The sequence below is a fragment of the Polistes dominula genome, unplaced genomic scaffold, assembly GCF_049000335.1.
Source record: "Polistes dominula isolate Pdom_NZ unplaced genomic scaffold, Pdom_raw_medaka contig_17, whole genome shotgun sequence".
NCBI lineage: Eukaryota > Metazoa > Arthropoda > Insecta > Hymenoptera > Vespidae > Polistes > Polistes dominula.
This window is the reverse complement of record NW_028301049.1, coordinates 216,609-234,929: the sequence shown is the minus strand read 5'-3', so window position 1 is coordinate 234,929 and position 18,321 is coordinate 216,609. Positions and strand designations below refer to the sequence as shown.

General features: G+C 32.2%; 3 protein-coding genes and 1 non-coding gene across 4 annotated transcripts; 2 read left to right on the top strand and 2 right to left on the bottom strand.

Annotated features, from left to right (window-relative positions):
* The first annotated feature begins 5,586 nt into the window (after positions 1-5,586).
* On the top strand, positions 5,587-11,495 carry LOC107072139 (protein obstructor-E). Its single transcript, XM_015331832.2, has 3 exons — positions 5,587-5,938; positions 10,072-10,482; positions 10,577-11,495. Exons 1-3 carry the CDS (start codon positions 5,887-5,889, stop codon positions 10,885-10,887), a joined length of 774 nt encoding a protein of 257 aa, XP_015187318.1. The 5' UTR covers positions 5,587-5,886; the 3' UTR covers positions 10,888-11,495.
* A 691-nt stretch (positions 11,496-12,186) lies between these two features.
* On the bottom strand, positions 12,187-15,231 carry Cpap3-d (cuticular protein analogous to peritrophins 3-D). The gene is made up of 5 exons (XM_015331836.2): positions 14,868-15,231; positions 13,963-14,181; positions 13,616-13,883; positions 13,209-13,343; positions 12,187-13,122 (listed from the first exon to the last, which is right to left on the bottom strand). The coding sequence occupies exons 1-5, from the start codon at positions 14,938-14,940 to the stop codon at positions 13,107-13,109; spliced, it is 711 nt and encodes a 236-aa protein (XP_015187322.1). The 5' UTR covers positions 14,941-15,231; the 3' UTR covers positions 12,187-13,106.
* A 1,441-nt stretch (positions 15,232-16,672) lies between these two features.
* Positions 16,673-18,055, bottom strand: LOC107072142 (protein obstructor-E). The gene is given in 4 exon segments (XM_015331835.2): positions 16,673-16,748; positions 16,820-17,237; positions 17,692-17,749; positions 17,751-18,055. Coding segments are annotated over 4 exon segments (720 nt in total). The 5' UTR covers positions 17,967-18,055; the 3' UTR covers positions 16,673-16,720.
* TRNAI-UAU (transfer RNA isoleucine (anticodon UAU)) lies at positions 17,333-17,424 on the top strand. Its single transcript is given in 2 exon segments — positions 17,333-17,370; positions 17,389-17,424. It is a non-coding gene; the product is annotated as a tRNA-Ile (tRNA).
* Positions 18,056-18,321: the final 266 nt, after the last annotated feature.

Sequence of the window (18,321 nt, the reverse complement as noted above, 5' to 3'; positions counted from 1 at the left end):
TTCAAACGAAAAAACTGCAAAATTATCCAAGAGAAAATTTCCAAATTTATCTCAGAAAATGACTTTGTTCCTTTGCATGCACTCGCAAATTTTTTTAATAGCACGTTACTGTAACTTTTAATATTCCACCCACAAACACTGACAAAAAGTTCAGAAAGTAAGAAAAAAATCGTTGTAATAAAAAAAAAAAAAAACAACAAATATATATCGACCAATAACGTTACTAACGGTAACGTATAGTAATTTCGTGAACTTTCAGAAGACAGTGTGGTTTTAAATATTTATTATCGAATCGGTTTGATTTCCGTATCACTTTTTATCTCGCTCACGTAAATCCTGTCAGGATAATTTACGTTAACTTTTATATATTTTATTTGTCTTTGATCTTATTTCAAAGTGAGACAATAAATTGAATCGTTGTTGAAAAAATAATTACAATGATTTCCATGTGATGCATATATCATTAGAAAAGTTTCATTATAAAATAATAACCGGTTACTTTAGAACATTTATTGTTTGAATAAATTACAACCTTTGGATCTCAGTTTGAGATTCAAATGTAAGAAAGAAAAATGTTTCTCTCTCTCTCTCTCTCTCTCTCTCTCTCTCTTTCTCTCTCGTTGTCTCTTTTTCTAATCAAGAGAGAGGATTACGAATGCGTATAAATTACTGCTGACTCAAACGAGCGTATTCACCTTGAATTTTCTTCTGTAAAGAAGAAGACAATGACCGCTCTTCGAAAACAGTTCAACCACGTCTGTCCGGTGTTCCTCTTACGTGCACTACGTAATCGCAAAGAGTCGAGGAGAGACATTTCAGAATCGTAAACGTGACTCGAATAATCTCCATCGATTTTAACTTATGCAAAGATACGCGAGATATTTATTTGATATACATATGTTGCATATACGGATTATATATTCTCCGTGTTCTTTTTCTTTTTCTTTTTCTTTGCATAACAATCAAGATATTAACATATTCTATTTGAGTAAAAATATCAGTCAAATGGTATTTAAATAATAGCTTTACAGATGATTTGTAAAAAAAGGTTATACTTGAGAATACAAAAGTATGATGGAATATATTAAATTTATTATGAAAATAATGCTAAAGATATTTCTTCTAAAATTTATAAAAATCAACTTATGCATTCTAAGAATGAAAGAAAATAATTTATCATTTAAGAATAAAAATTAGTTATATTACAATGAAATATGTTAGAAACCAATGACAGATTTATAAGTGACACATGATATTCTAATCCGAAGTTTAATCTTGTCTAAGTTATTCGTATTAATATTCAAAATCCTTTTATAGCTGTTCCACCGGGGATCACACGATCTTCGTCTTTGTCATCCTTAACCATGTTCTACTAGATTCTTTTTGCTCTCATCTTAAACCACGCCCCTTAACTCTTGCTCACTCTTGCTCCTTTTTTCACCACCGTCGTCGTCGTCGTCGTCGATACAGCCGCAGTTGTAACCATCTTTTCGTTTAAATCAAAACACAACTGTAAAGAGTTGTTAAAAATTTCGGATTAGAAAAAATATCTGAAATCATTTATAAATATTTCATTGAAACATACAAAATATTCATGTAATATATTTGGATTAGGTTAGCGTAGAAAATAAATGGTACCCTTTGGTATTTTGTTATTGTAGTTGACAGAGGGTGCTGATAAGAAATTACTTGGCGTGTCGTTCCGCATCATACAATAAAATTGAGCATGTACACGATACGCCACTTAGGACCAAATACGAAGCTTGATAGCTTTGCAGTCGATGCGCTTTGTATGCAAGCATAATTTACTTTAACCCTAACGTATATTCACCACCCATGCTGTAAGCGAGCACCTACGGTGAACGTTTCAATCTTCTTGCCTACATTCTGACAAAGTGGATAATCGAATACTCTTCCAAGTTATTCCATGAATTTTTTCCTTCTTCTTGTTTTCTTTCCAAAAATTTCCCTGCTAATGTGCACATTTGTTCGATAAAAATTGTCTTCTTAAAAGCTTTCAAATTCTTTTTATCCTTCATACTAAAGTCGTATTGTCGTTCAACTTGACTTTTTGAATGAAATGTAAATGAAACATTTTGAATGAAATAATATTATGATATATGTGTTTGTGTATGCATGCGCGTGATTTCTGGTAGCTAATTTGATTCGATGAGTAAGCAGATTGCAGGTTCTTCCTTTTGCAATTAATGCATATTTCTTCCTGCTATGACGTATGCATACGAATACATTCAGAAGATAAATATTTCAGTATTCGTTTGTTAGAAATAATTTACAGAAAAAATATATTTCTCTGTAAGAATTCATGTTAATATAATTTATTCAATTGAATAACAACTTTTCTCAAATGATTTCATTTGGAAAAGCTACACCTACGATTTGTGTATCAGATAAATTTAAAAATCGCATGTAAAATGAATGAATGATAAATCGTAGCTATATATTATATTATTCTTGTTAATCGTTTTTGTTTTATTTAGAAAGATAGAATGGTAGAAGGTTGTTGTATGGTGGATTCGCACTAATGAAGCGTGTCCATTTCGGTGAAGAAGGTTCGGGATTGAAGGGAGATAGAAAAAGAGGATGATAAAACAATTAAAAAGGCGCCAAAGGACGAATAGGATGGGAGTTACCGCAGGGAAGGTCAAGCAGTTAACATAAGAAAAAAGAAATCAAACGAAATAAGAAAATAAAAGAATGCTTAAGCGCGTCAAGGACCAGAGGTCCTTGCTCTCCGGGTCATAGCAGCACACCGACTCGAAACACTTTCTTCATCTCGACTCCCTCAGAGGCTCTCAAATTTATTCTATACTTTTGACTGTAATTATATGAAAAAAAAAACCAACCAAAAAAATTACAATCTTATCTTATCATTTTTCCACATATAATCGTCTAATTATTTTATATTCATACGTGTTTTTACACTGTTTAATACACATTTATACCTGTTTTTGAGTAAAAATGTGAGGTAGAAATTGGAAAAATAGTCTCGTTTTATCAGCAGACTTTCTTTGGATCAGTATTTGTTGTTAATTGAAAATGATCGTTTAAAAATGAGAACGCTTGTTAAAGATTTCGATACGTGTTGTCACTGATAAGAAAGTTACAACACTTAATTTACAGTGCAATCTTGATTCCGAAATTGAATCACCTTTCGAGCGGGTAACTTCGTTTTATTCGGCTATTTTAGCATGAACGTAGATTCTTCCGAACATTTTTTACGAACTTCTTTCATGGTATTTCCCCTATCTTGAGTCGTTAAATCGAAAGGTTCGAAAGGTTCGAAAAATACGAGGAGGCTTGATATTCTAAGATTAAGAGGAACAAGTTCTTTCGTTTACGATTACGAATTTTGTTTGATTAAAACTAAGTCTTATATAAGATTTTTAATATATAAGATTTTTATTTTGCATATATAAAAGAAGAGCAGTTTTTCTATGATCAGAGCCTATCATGCAGAGAGGTGCAAATTATGGTTGGCATTATCATGGTTTTTAAAAGGTTACATCAAGATTTTGTTTATATTTACATGAAATAAATGGAAGTAATACTTATGTATATCTGTAATTAGTAAAACTTATCCAATTTGTAATACGTAATCCATATCCGTCGGTATATTTTCACAAGTAATACAACCACTTTATGCCAGGTGTAAAATTGGTTGCCTACGTAAAGGCGAGTTATTATTAGATCGAGTCAAAAGTTTCTTCGTATTATACATTATACAAAAATGAAACAAATCTTTCTCATATTTAGTATCCAAATTTACTAGTTTGCTTGATTAAATTAGTATTACGATAATTATGTAATCTTAAAGTTATCTGCCAGAAAAATATGAAAATACTATAATTAATAACTATAGATAATCAGATAAATAATTTTGATTAATTGTTCATTTTGTAATCAATACAAGAATACTATTTTCCTTGATGTATAATTACCGTACTAGTATGATCATTGAGACTAAGAATACAGATGTTAAGATTAGAAGCGAATAACTTGGAATTACGAGGGATGGGATTAGATGAAAATCGGCATACTTATGACGAGAGAGTTTCGTAACTAGGTGCCATTGTTTCATTCTTCTATATATATATACACACACCTATATAAATGAATATACAGGATGTTCCAAAAGGTTGTTTCATAAAATTTATTGAAGGTATTATTGAAGTCAAATAGATGAAAAAAGTTTGTACAAACTTTTGTATCCGAAAATACTTTATTGGAAATATATATAAATATTCACAGTTAATCTCGGTAATACGTAGTATAAGTTTGGTCCAAAACTTTTTGGACACTCTGTATCTCTACATCTAGATACTTATATACATCTTTTACCTTTTCTCTTGTGACCATTCTCACCGAGCATCACTGAAATAATCTTTTCGAGTAACGAGCCACTGTGTCTCTCATTCTTGCTTGCTTGCATAAGAAAATAAAGCTAAGATCTTGAACAGATTTTCTTTAGAGTCACGGAAGTTCGTCGTTCTTTTTAACGTGTTGCTATGTCCTTAATTACTTACTTACTTTTTATTTTTATTTTTATTTTTATTTTTATTTTACACAAGTTAAATTTCAATTAACGACATTTATAAATTCATAAGAATTCAAATGAATAATTAAAATGTTCTGACTATAACTGGCTTACCCAGTCTATATATATAAAAATTTCCTAGCTTTAGTGAGATTTACAAAAAGAGAGAAGCTGACTCGCGGGAAATCTCATCCAACTATACTTGAGAATACTTCAACGTTGTTTTCACCGACCTATTGCGCGTGTAGTGACACGCAACTCTATAAAAAGAATTCTTTGAAGGAATCTAGAAGGCCATTAAAAACGATCAAACTACAAAATCTGAAGGAAGTATCCGCAATACTAAGAATCATTAAAAAAAAAAAACATAAATCGTATCTTAAAGATTATCAAAATATCTAAACTTTCTTATAATTTCGATTCATGTATGCATGAGTTATGAGCAAATAGAGAAAACTTCATGTAAACAGTTATGTTTGCTAAAAGTCCAATTGAAAAAAGAAAAGAAGATGTGGATAGGTATAGTAAAGTAGTTACCGAATTCTTAGAATGGTCCTAAAGGAAATGATGTGTCATATTTGTCGTCTTTCCGTTACGTGCACGTGCAAAAAGGTTATAGAGTTGTCATCGATTTACAATATATGTAAGTAATCAACACATCGAAATCTCATTTCAGATATTTATATACATTTTATACACATACATATATCAAAAGTTTTAATTCAAATGTAAGGAGAAACACTGAAGCAAATCAATTTCTTTATATTACGCAGAAATAAATAAGGGAAAATAAAAAATAAATAAAAAGGAATTTCTTTTGCTCTGAAAACAAAAAAATGAGAACGCATATCTAAGCATCGTTAATATTATAATTAATCAGATAATAAAGAAATGAAAAGGTACGTTAAGATGCATTAGAAGCATTAGGTATAACGAATCATGAAACGAATCATGAAACGAAGCAAAGGCCTCGCGATAGAAGAAAACCAGGTGTGTGTGTTCTCCAGTTAAGCCTTCCTATGGCACAGAGATCGGACTAGTGAAAGAGTGGGGCGCTCATATAAGACACGAAGCCAAACGCCTCTGCCAGTGATCAGGCTCGACACGAAAACTCATCGGCCGAGCTTCTTCGGCGCTTTTAAACTTTAAACCCTATATATATTATAATTATTATATATTAGTAATTACTCTTTGAATATTCATTATTATTATACTCCAAGTTGATGGCCCCAGCAGAGTAAAGAAACTCAAATACTCAGTAACGTCAAGTTTCATCGTTGTTGGTAGTTCCACAACCCTTTTTATCTCGAAAACACATACATACCAACAGAATGGCAACGACACGAGTTACTTTTCTTCTTCTGATTGCCCTCATCGTACACGGTGAGTGTTAATGACCGTCTTTAGTTTTCTTTTTATTCTCTGCCTTCCTTCCTTCCTTCCTTCCTTCCTTCTTTCCTTTCAATTTCTAATAATCTTGCTAATGATTCCTACATTCTTTTTTCTATATAACATTTACATGGTTTCTATAAAAATTCTATAATCTAAGTTAAGATTTTTTTATAGGGAATTTTGGGAGTTATATTATGAATTAAAAGTTAAGATTATTCGTAGATATTTTATTGATTATATGCATCTTCATTAAACAATGATAACTATTCACTAAAGATTTCACACATCTCAAGAACTTTCTCTGGCATCTTGTGAGTGAAAATATGAAAGTAGCTCATCGACTGTTTAACTCCACCACTTCCCCTCTAAATCCCTTCCTCCCTCCTCTTTCTCTTTATTTCTTTCGGTCTCTTTCTTTTTCTTTCTTTTTCTTTCTTTTTCCAATCCTTTCTCTTTTACTTCCTTCAATTTATTTTTTTCTCTTTTTCACTTCCATTACATTTATTAATATTACATTTAATATTGAACAAATGTTCTTTTTAATTCATTAATTTGATGTTAAAAATAACAAGATCTGATAATTATAATATTTTGGTATTTCTTTGATTACACATTTTGTCGTCATACTTTTGAATATTTAATGAATTGCTTCTATCTGGTAAGGAGGACAGTTAAATGGAAGGATAGGTGTGTTTTAAGATTCTCGTTTTTCCTTCAGGCTATTTGTCGCACGTTCGATTTGCAGTAGTGACGTTACGTAAGAGATTCTACTTTCTACCGTCAAGTAAAGTTTTTCATTATAGAAATTAGTTGAAGTCGCATTACTTGTTCTGCCTTACGTAGATGCATACCAGAGTGTATCATGGAAAATATTCATTCGATCGTTTCCGTACTGGTTTCCTTTCCTTCCGTGAATGTTCAATCCAATTGAAAAAATTATTACACGTGTTGCCCAACGTCCTATCCTGTGTGTCTCTTTCATTTTCGTAGTCGAGATATTTTAAGAGAGAAATTAATGTAGAATTATGAAGAATTGTAAGAGTTTTGTCAAATAAACGCAAGTAGGTCGAATAATTTGCAGTAGAGAGGCGTTAAGATTGCTTAATCGTTATCAAGATTCTACCAAGATGTTTTACCGACCATGTTTTAATGACAATTCTTTAAAGACGTCATTTAAATTCTTTCATATCTTAGTCTAACATTGCTATTAATAATTTGAATATATTAAAAAAGAAATTAAATGAATAAAATACTCTTTAAGATTTATATAAGAAAATATGAAGAATAAAAAATATTAAATATACATTCGTACTTGTCATATTTATGAATGTTATTAATGACGATAAAAAATTCAAGTAAGTAAGAAAATAATATTACTTTTTCCATAGATAAAACAAATGAACGATCAATAGTCCATCGAAGTACACCTATTAACGTAATCTATCATTAAAATTCTCGTCAGGTTGGTATAGCTATGTCTAGTCCGGAAACTAGAATGGCATAGCATTAAGTAATTTCTACCTAGTTCAATCAAAACCGGTCATTATTCTTTTTCCCACGTATATTTGAAATTTTACTGCACCGTTAACTCCCGTTACATAGTCGATTGAAAATAATTAAATAAAGAATTAACTAGATTTTTTTGTTGTAATAAAAGATCACTACTTTCTTACAAGTTTTCCATATATATATATATATATATATATATATATATATATATATATACAAACACGTATACATATGTATATGTACATGTATAGAAAATATTTCTCGCGGAAGTAAACGTGGTGTGTTATGTATAGTAGCAGCTAGTACGTAATTATGTATAATATATGAATTTGATTCTTTAGAAGTATGATCAAAATACAGGAAATATCAGTCATTCAGATTATTATTATAAAACATGATTAAAAAATAACTAATATGATTCCAACTTTAAATTATAAATGAAAGAATAAATGAAATTATCGTAAATTATATAATTGTCATTGTGAAAAAATGTGCAGTTTTATTTTATCAAAGATAATAAATAATTGTAAATATTTATTAATTAGTGGGACGTATAAATAAGTTTGCCAACGGTGGAGCCATCTAACCCACACTTCTGTTCACTCTTTACAAGGAGTTGTAAAAGAAGGGAAAGTAAGCCTTCGCTTACAGAACGTCGGCACCGTTTACTGTGCGTCGTCCCTTACATAAGATACTTCTTACCCACTCATTGATATCTCCTCCTATTTGTCGGTGTCATTCTATCTCAATAATAATTCATTATTTTATATTCAATAATTTAGTTAATTTTATTAACTAAAACGATTATTATTACTTTGCTAAATGTAGTCTAGTTAATCTAGAATACTTGAAAATTTTGACTTGATAGTTTTTATTCGGAATATTCTGCAATTTGAATACCGTAATTAAACATAAATGTATAAAGCATGTTTAGAAATATTTGTGTATAAGTTCGCGCAATTCTTGTTAAGCAACTACTCGACGTAAAATGCCTTTTACGTTTTCTGTCTATTTCTTTTTTCCTCTTTCTCTTGCAAAAGTATCATGAAGAAGGTAGAATTTGAATTACATAGAATCGTCATTGACCGTAATGATGTTATTCGTGTTCGTGCGCTTTTTTTATTACTTATAGCGAGTACATGCGTATACATTTTCAAGTACAATGAACTTCCGATGCATGTGCAATGCCAGCCTTAGATAATATAAGAGAAATATTTGACTGAGAACATCATCGTAATAGAGAAAAGATATCATTTAAAATGGCATCAGATCGAATCTTGAAAAGAGTTGGAAGATGGGAGAGGCGAGACAAGACGAGGTTTGCCACGAAGGTTGCGAGTCAAGGCTAGGCACTTTCACTCGTATCTACTCTTGGGAGCGAGATACTGGCCGATTTCCCACCTTAACTTACTATTTACATACTTCTGCACGACCGGCGAAATGCCGCATCGATCGAATTATATTAATCCTCCGGAATATTCTCGGTAACTTCCTTAACAGTGGCTATTTGCATGACAACTTTGCTATCATTGATTTTATTGATTAGTCAATACAAATTATAGGAAGGAAACTAACAGTTTTCAACGATCTAAAATGAAATCAATTTAATCTGAAGATTTCTATTCATTCTATTTCAAATTTTATCTTCAATTGAAATTTGTACATTTAATAAATAAGGCAATCCAACTTTCTTTTAACGTATTGAAGTAAGTTAACGTCGGAAGGAAATGAGCACGTTCGGAGAAAGCGTTCGTCTTATTACCACAATAAGAATGTAAAAGTTTAATGCCATTATTAAATGTATCAGACGAGAATGCTAGCTCATACGATCGATTCTTTAAAAAGTATTTTCTCTCTTTCTCTCTCTCTCTCTCTCTCTCTCTCTCTGCATATAAATATGCGCTTTGGCATTTCGGTTTGTTCTACGATTGCTTTTTTAACTTTTCCTAGTAACATTTAGCGACAAAACTTGTTACACTTTCACCGCTAAGTCTAACTAGTTTTTTTTCATTATTTTCTTTTTCTATCCCACACTAATAAACACGCATACAAATTTAGTTGGAAAACGTGAATGGCTGGATCACTTTTCGTTTGTATTATATTATTTAAGAGAAATGCATTACATAAATTTTCTCTGCTCGTTTAAGGAAGTATAGGTGATTGGAATTAAAGAAAAAATTTGCAATTTACATAATGTTAGTCAAATATTTAAACTGTTTCAGTACACGGACAAAAAAAAATAATCGACAAACACCATAAACACAAATTTGTAAATTGAAATAACTTCGTGGAACAAACTCATGAATATGTGGCATTTATAATGTCATGGACAACCACGACAACGAGGATGTGTAATGAATAAATTTATGCACCCATTTTGCAACCTTCGAACGGATAATAGCATAGAAAGTAAACAACCCAAAACGTGATATACGTGTGAAAATATTTCATTCGAAAAAGACACACTTGTTTTCCTTGATGATGATTCATTTCAAATGTGTGCCATCTTTTTTACACATTTTATCCTTGACAAGTTTAACCAATATAATCACGATGACGTTTTAATAGTTTCGCAAAGGCGTTTACTAATACAACAACATCATTCACTGTTTCAGAATCGTATGGTCAAAAACAACACCAGGAAGATCCTTGTCAGACAAAATCAAGAGTAGTAGGAGATGTCGAATATTGCGATCGTTATTGGGAATGCGTTAACGGAAGGCCAGAATTATTTGATTGTCCAAATGGTTTAGTTTTCGCTGGTAAACACAGAGGTGTTACCGAGGGTTGCGATTATCCTTGGAGAGCTAATTATTGCGATGGTAAACGTCAAGCTAATCCACCAATATCAGCTGAACACTGCGATTGGCTTTACGGAATATTCGGCCATGAGACATCCTGCACGAGATATTGGACCTGTTGGAATGGAACTGCAACTGAACAATTATGTATAGGTGGACTACTTTACAACGAAAGAGCACGCTCTTGCGATTGGCCCGAAAACGTCGAGGGTTGTCAAAAACATCGTGAGTATATATATAACTTTAGAAATTTGATATTTATTTCATACAATTCAATAAATAAATGATTTAGGAATTAATAAATAAAAAATGTTTGCAGCATTATGCAACGACGACGCGAATGGCAACGTTCCATTAGGAAAATCCTGCAACCGTTATTGGCAGTGTCAAGGTGGTTATCCACGCTTGCAAAGGTGTCCAGCAATGTTGGTCTTTGATAGACGATCTTTAAGGTGCGTCGTACCACCCACCGAGGATTGTGACGTACCAACAACGCAACCAACTTTGGACGGAGATCTTCAAGAAGGTCGATTGGAACAAGAACCCGAAGAAGAAAATTTACCACCTGGTGTACCACCACTTCCGGCTGGTGCCTTACCGATTTCTCTTCGACCCCGTCCTAGAAATTAATTTGCTTATACGAATTTCCACCCTCCTCCTTCAAAAAAAAAAAAAATAATAATAATAATAAAGAAAGAGAATATCCAGAGAATAGTCAAGAAACGATCAAAACTTAATCTCGCATTTCGAACGAGACTTTTCTGACTACTATTCTGACATTATTCAATTCTGAATGTTATTAATAAAATAAAATAATCCATTCGCGTATAGGATTTACAAATATTCTGGACAAACGATGCTCACAAATCGTTAAAAAAAGGACAAACAAAATTCAGTACTCCAAAAGTAGTATATCCTACTTATTTTGTAATCTTCCTTTCGTAACTAAGACTTCTCTTTTAGAATTAAAACAAAATAAGTGTAATCATGCTAGATGCTTAAGATTATTATTTTTTTTGTTTTTCGTTTAATTGTTTTTTATAAGATCTGTTCATCATCCTCTCCTTAGTCATTTTTGGTAAAGATGTAAATATTTGTTCTTTTAGCCATTTATCACTTTTTTCCTCGAAAGCAGTCTCCTCCCTCTTCCCACTTTCCCCAGCCCTTTATTTCTATTACAACCTGATCGATAATGTATAATAGAATTACATTAAATAAACTGTATATTATATATTTTTTCTAGACGCCGCTAATATTTATTCCATGATTTTCCTGTACCTAATAAAATGATCTCTCAAATTTTAAGGAAATGTATAATTAGAACTTGTGTACTTTTTCTTTAGTATATGACAATATGTGCATATATAGAAATTATTCTAAGGTGTATTAGTTTCCAATAAAATCATAATTGTTATTTAACAATACACATTCCTCTCGATTAATTAACAATTATTTTAATATTCTATTATATTTTACTTACATTAAAGGACAATTAAACCCTCGAAGTCATCACCGTGCATGAACAATTAAATAATTACATTAGAATGAAAACAATGTTAAAATCCAAACGTTATAATATTAAATTTTCTTTATTAGAATTATTATTACCGTTGCACACATGCGCAACGTTTGGAAAATCATATAAACAACATGTAATCAAAGAATTTTGATAGATGACAACGTGCCAGAAAGTACTCCGAAAATATATTCCGTACTTTTAAACAATAATCGATACTTTTATCGATTAATTAACAATTATTTTAATACACTAATACACTCCTCTTATATTGCAGCATAATTTAATACTCTAAATCATCACTGCGCATGAGCGATAAAAAAAATACATTAGAATAAAAAGGATATTAAAATTCAAACGTTATAATCTTGAATTTTCTTTATTAGAATTTTAATTACCGCTGCAGAAATAATCAACATAAGAAAAGAAACATAAACAACTTTCTAATCAAAGTTTTGTTATAGAGAACAACGGATCAGTTTGAAGGGGAATTTCGAGGAAGACGGTCCACCTAACGTATACACAGTGCTTATAAACTACAATACGAATTCTTTTCGATTATTTAACAGTTATTTCATTATTCTAATACACTCTAATTATATTTCAGATTATTTTAACGCATATACATTGGTTTAAACGTTACATACACATTAATGTACTTTGAAAAGAAAATAATTTTCATATGAATTTATTTTTTTAGTTTATCATTCCTTTGAATTATATTCGGATGTGAGCATCTTTAGGATGCACATCCCTCGTGGGTCTTCAGAAGCGGTTACCTCCTCGTGGTTAGACCTGGGCAATGGATATTACTTTCCATGTAATGTTTATCATATTTTGATATGCTATACATTCCATTGCAAGTAAAATCCAGCCAAAGACCGCTTACCATAAACATTATAATTGTAATTAGTTTCTTTTTAACCTCCTAATTAATATCATATTTTTATATTCCTTTCCTTCATTCCTTCTATCTAATTTACCCTTAGAAACTAATTACTTTATAATGTTTTTTAATAACTTTTATATTTTGTATAATAATAGTGATTTATTGTTCATTTCGCAGTAATTGTGTCACGTTATAATAACGCATAATACATTTTATTTCCATTAGTTAATCGAATAAATAAAATTGTACAATTTATTTTGGAAAAAGAATACACTATCATGTATTTTTCAAATGCAAAACATTGATGTAAGATTCTTCTGTTGAAAAGTTGATTTTCTTGTCATTTTCTTTTTCTTGTTCATTTGATGTAATTATTATTTGGAGACTTGGTGGTTGTCATTCTTCGTGGTTGTCACATTTCAATTCCATTATGCACTCACCAACTTATAGGCTATTAGCACTGAAAATTTAATATAATCTTGCAAGTTCTTTTTCTTTTTTACTATAATATTAAAAGTTATGTAATAAGATGGTAGTTATACGTACCAGTGTGGTAGCTCATCAGGATCGAGACAACTCAAACTCACAGAGTCAAATAATTTTCCATCCCCGCAAGTCAAAAGACGTGGATGACCTTCGACGCAAGTTATCAATCTGCCGCAGTCACCGGGTACTGGGAATCTACCAACAAATTTTATATATATATATATAAATAGAAAGTGAATGGACGTGACGAAATAATACGCATAACTTTTTTACGAAAGTTGCATAAGCATTTTAATTTAAGAATCGAAAGTTTGAATTTTAAATTCTCTCAAAGAATAAAATGAAAAATCAAAAAATAATATAAAAGGTGATTCTGTTCATATGAGTTCATATGATTTCATTATTCAAAATGTCGATTAAATGATTAGGTCATTAAGAAATAATAATAAAATAAGTGAATGTAGTACCTTGGGAATGGCCAGAATTTAGCTGCCGGACTACGTGCTGGAACTTTATGGGGACACTTGAAACCAACAATAGCCTCCGGATTGCAATAAGGCAAAAGTTGATCGGGCCAGACACAGGTGTGTGTTTTAGGATCGAATGCTAACCCAGCATCACAATGCTCTTCAAGGGGTTGTCCATGTACGCATTTAATATAAGTAGTGCTACAGGTATCGCTATCCGGGTAAAGTCCGAATTGATACTCGCAACCGGGTGAACTCAGAGGTGTCACTGGAATTTAGCAATTATTTTCCATTATTAATATAATGTCACAACATTTAATATAAGTTTTATTATAATTTATACTTACGATCATGTTTGCGGTGTCCACAATTAACAGCCCAATAATAATTGCAGTGATTATATACAGATCCATGTCCGTCAAAAAGGAGACCATTTTCACAATGTTCCAGAGTTAATGTGCCATTGGTACACAAAAAGAAACTATTGCAATCCTCCGGATGAGCATACGCATGAACACCATAAGGATCAGGACATGGTGGAGCACCGAAAAGCTCTGTAGCTTTAACTACGAAATTCCAACGAGTTAATGTGTGTGTGTGTGTGTGAAGTAGAATATAAAATAAATTTATTCAAAGCTTCTCTATATATATCACCTAGGTAAATCATTTTATTTGAATTGCATGTGCAACATATGTATCTCAAGGATAAAATAGATTGTAATATGTATACTTTCTCATCTCACGATCGAATGTTCAGCTTGATTCAATATACGAATATTATTATAGCTTGGAAAAATAATTAAATTATTAAATAAAAAAACAATTGACATTGCAATTGACATTGCAATTGACGTTGCAAATTTCAACGACAAAATGTATGTAATGAAAAATAATAATGAAAAAAAAGAGAATGAAACCATGAAACCACAAGATCGCTATTATGTCATAGTATACGCATCGCGAAGAAGTAGCGCCATATGGTAAGAAGAAAAAAGAAAGAAGGAAACAACCGATCGAGGACGATTCGAGGACGATTCGAGAAGGAAAGTTATTTTAGCTCGAAGCGTCCAGATGTGAATATCGAATGCGCGTGTGCATCATTGATGCGTCAACGCACTCCCGTTCGTTCGTTCGTTCGTTCGTTCGTTCGTTCGTTCGTTCGTTCGTTCTTTGATAATATCGACGATCTCCAATTCAAACTTTTGCAAATGCGTACAAGGAGTGAACTTTTTTTAAAAAGGAAGAGACTCACCGGATAATAATAATGATGATGATGATAAAATAGCCAAAAAGGCCAATAGGATGAAACTTTTAAAACGACTCATACTCCAGATCTTGTAATATTTAGGTATGATCCAGTTGTACTATGACTAACAAAGCTTGCTTGACGATTGGCGCTCAGTTATTGGCCTCGACAGATCACCAGCTTCTCCCTTCACTTGAATCGTGAAAACCATGTTTCACGACCCCACCTTTACTTCACTACCTGTCTTTTACCGATTTCTTAAGCGTTCGTACGCTTTCGGCGTTCTACCGAATGGTGCCGAAGAAAGGATTAAACGTTGACGGCAAGTAAGCTATGTGAACACTCTTAGAATACGAAATGGGTTTGTACAGAGTTGCTGTTGCTCTTGTGAATGCAACATTCATATTGAAGATTTGCAAGTCGAAAGAATTCAATTAATATTTTGACCATTTAGTCAATGAGTTTTACTTTGTATAGGAGTAGTCTTACAATTAGATGAAATTAGGAAACAGAAGGAATGCTGTTGTTATTGCAATTATTATTATTTAAATTTCATTTGAATATTCAAAAGATCCGTTAATTATTCATGAACTTGGTAAAAATTCTGAACGCGTCAGAGTATGACTCATTGCTGTTTTTGGTATCATCGATGCATCGAAAATCGTAATTCTTTTTTTTTTATTATTATCTGTCTACCGATTGTGCATACGAATGATGAAGATACGTTAGCATAATCCTCGTAATATTCGCATAACGTAACTAACGACTCGGTGGTAATCACGCATGCGGGCCCGGTATATCCGCGTACATGCTGTGTACTACGTTCATAGGTTCTTGCTTTTTCTTTTTCTGTCTTTTTCTCTCTTTTTCTCTTCTCCCCCAGACCTTTAACGGTCTTACATAAGACTCTATGGTGGTTCGAAGACCGGCAAGCAAAGTCTCGTCGATGTGAATGGTGAAAGCCAAAGACAACTTGTTCGATTTCGTTGGCTTACATTGTTGCTCTGTTGCAATTCTAAGATTTTTTTTCAAACTTGTCATATTTTTCGATATTTTTCGATATTTTTCGATATTTTTCGATATTTTTCGTCTGCTAACATTTTTATGATCTAATCTTTATATGCAATTTAAATAATTGAATCCTTTTAATTATTAATATCATTTGTAATTCTCTCTTGATGAAATATAAACTCGTTAGAAATAAATCATTGTAAAATAAACAGACATCGAACTAAAAGAGCAATCATACTTTCACTCTTTTTCTAACCACTTGAATATCTAAAGAAATGTTAATAATTTGCCGGTAAAATATCGAAGGTGCTGTGCGCATCACTTATTATTACGTAAAGAGAAAGGTTGCTATTCTGTCGAATAAAAGACAAGAGAAAAGAAGAGAAAAGAAGAGAAAAGAAGAGAAAAGAAGAGAGGAGAAGAAAAGAGAAGAGAAATTAGCCGAGCGTATACAAAATCTTTCAATCGTTGATCTATGTAATTTTTGAACAGACGTTCATTACCTATGTACATTCTAGACGAGTCATCCGTTTGCTATTCCATTTGACATTCGACGAGAGTTAATCTCCATGATGATTGAAGATACTTAATGTTTCTATCGAACGAAATACGCATATTAAATGACAAAAAGTATCATGATTTATACTAGATACGATCTAATCAAATGAGAAAGGTCAACGCTCATTTTTTTCTCTTCTCTCTGAAGATAAATAAAAATCGTCTAATGTAAGATACCACATTCATATTACATATAAAGTATTTATTAAAATTATTATTTAATATTATAATCTACAAGTTAAAAGTTAAGTGCTATGATTAATAAATTGGCACCTTTACTTCTTGCTGACTTAATTCTTACGCTTGAAATAATCCTCGCTGTAAAAAAAAACAAGAATATTATCATGAATTCTATTTTATCTATAAAAATGAATAAAAATTGTAATTACCATCCAGGAACATTTTCAGGGTCAGTACACCTAAAGGTTTCCTCGTTGTAAACGGTTCCACTGTCGCATTGTCCTTTTTGAGGTACAACCCCATTTCTACATATATAAAACTTGGCACAGTCCTCTGGATGAGGATAAGTAGGATGTGGTAAAACCCGGCCTGAAGGACCAGCCACGTCACCGTCAGGACAAACAAATCCATCATCAAGGACGTCACGTTTAACATTTTCGCATAATCTACTTGCATCCGCCGGCCAAACGCAACTCGACATTTTCGCTTCGTAAATTAGACCAGGTGGGCATGGCATTGTCTGTGGTATACCATCGATGCAATTAACGAACCTGTCGCACGCTGTTGGATCTTCGTGTTTGAAATATCCGTTTGCTCTTGGACATCCTTTACTTGGTTGTGGTTCCTCTGTTCAATAATACAATATTTGCTAATTTGTAGAAAATACTTAAATAAAGTAAAATGATAATTTTAGTAGTGTATATTTGGAAGCTTGGACAACTGCTCCAGTGGCGCAATTGGTTAGCGCACGGTACTTATAAGACAGTGTTCGTGAGCAATGCCGGGGTTGTGAGTTCGAGCCTCACCTGGAGCAGAGTATATTTATTAACAACTAAATTTAGTTGTTATTTTTTTTTTTTTGCATTTTTTCTTTTTACTTCTCATTTTACTCGAATTTCACCAATAATCGTCTTTGCTAACAAATAATTTTATTTAATTTGTAGGCAATAACATTTATTAAAATTCTTATTGAAATTTCAACTATAATTGTGAGTACGTTTAAGTATAATTTGTTCATGTATTGAAGCACAATTGAATTATTCGAATGAAGTTTTAATAAAAAAAAGTTGAATAAACTTACGCAAAAGAGTTCTGTCGCCGCAAGGAACGTTAGCCGGTATATCGCAAAATTCCTTTTTTTGGATTATCGTCCCTGAATACAAGGCCATCTTTGCAAAGCTTTTCCTCCGGTTTCCCATCTACGCAAGCATAATAAAGATCGCACTGTTCCGGATCAGGAAAGAAACCTTTTGGTTCGGGACAACGAAATTGTGCATCAATCGTGGCCAATGTTAATAAAAAAACTATTAAAACAAGTGACGAGCGATTGAGGATTAATTTATACGACATGATCATCCCAATAGTTAAATATTTAGCTATTATAAACGTTTGTAGATCACTCTATTTGATCTCGCGTGCACTCTCTTCCTCTTTGTCGTATAAAACACAAAAGTTTTCACCGCAAATTACGGAGCAACGTGTGGATCTAGTCTGACTGCAGATCGAAAACAACTGATCCTGATTGGCACGGGCCACCATTCTCCACCATTGGTTTCTTACCTTGCATTTCACGATCCTCCCCACCCTCTTTCGCCAAAACTCTTCTATCTCTTTTTCTTTATTTCTTTCTTTCTTCCTTCATCTTATTCGCATACTTCTCCTTCGCATATACACGCACGTGCACATACTACCCTTTCTCCCTGCTTACAAC

Coding starts and splice junctions, on each gene's coding strand:
- LOC107072139 (XM_015331832.2), top strand. CDS start 5,887: ATGGCAACGACACGAGTTACTTTTCTTCTTCTGATTGCCCTCATCGTA. Junction 5,939..10,071: donor GATTGCCCTCATCGTACACG/GTGAGTGTTAAT, acceptor TCACTGTTTCAG/AATCGTATGGTCAAAAACAA. Junction 10,483..10,576: donor CGAGGGTTGTCAAAAACATC/GTGAGTATATAT, acceptor AAATGTTTGCAG/CATTATGCAACGACGACGCG.
- Cpap3-d (XM_015331836.2), bottom strand. CDS start 14,940: ATGAGTCGTTTTAAAAGTTTCATCCTATTGGCCTTTTTGGCTATTTTA. Junction 13,884..13,962: donor TGGACACCGCAAACATGATC/GTAAGTATAAAT, acceptor GCTAAATTCCAG/TGACACCTCTGAGTTCACCC. Junction 13,344..13,615: donor AAATTCTGGCCATTCCCAAG/GTACTACATTCA, acceptor ATTTGTTGGTAG/ATTCCCAGTACCCGGTGACT.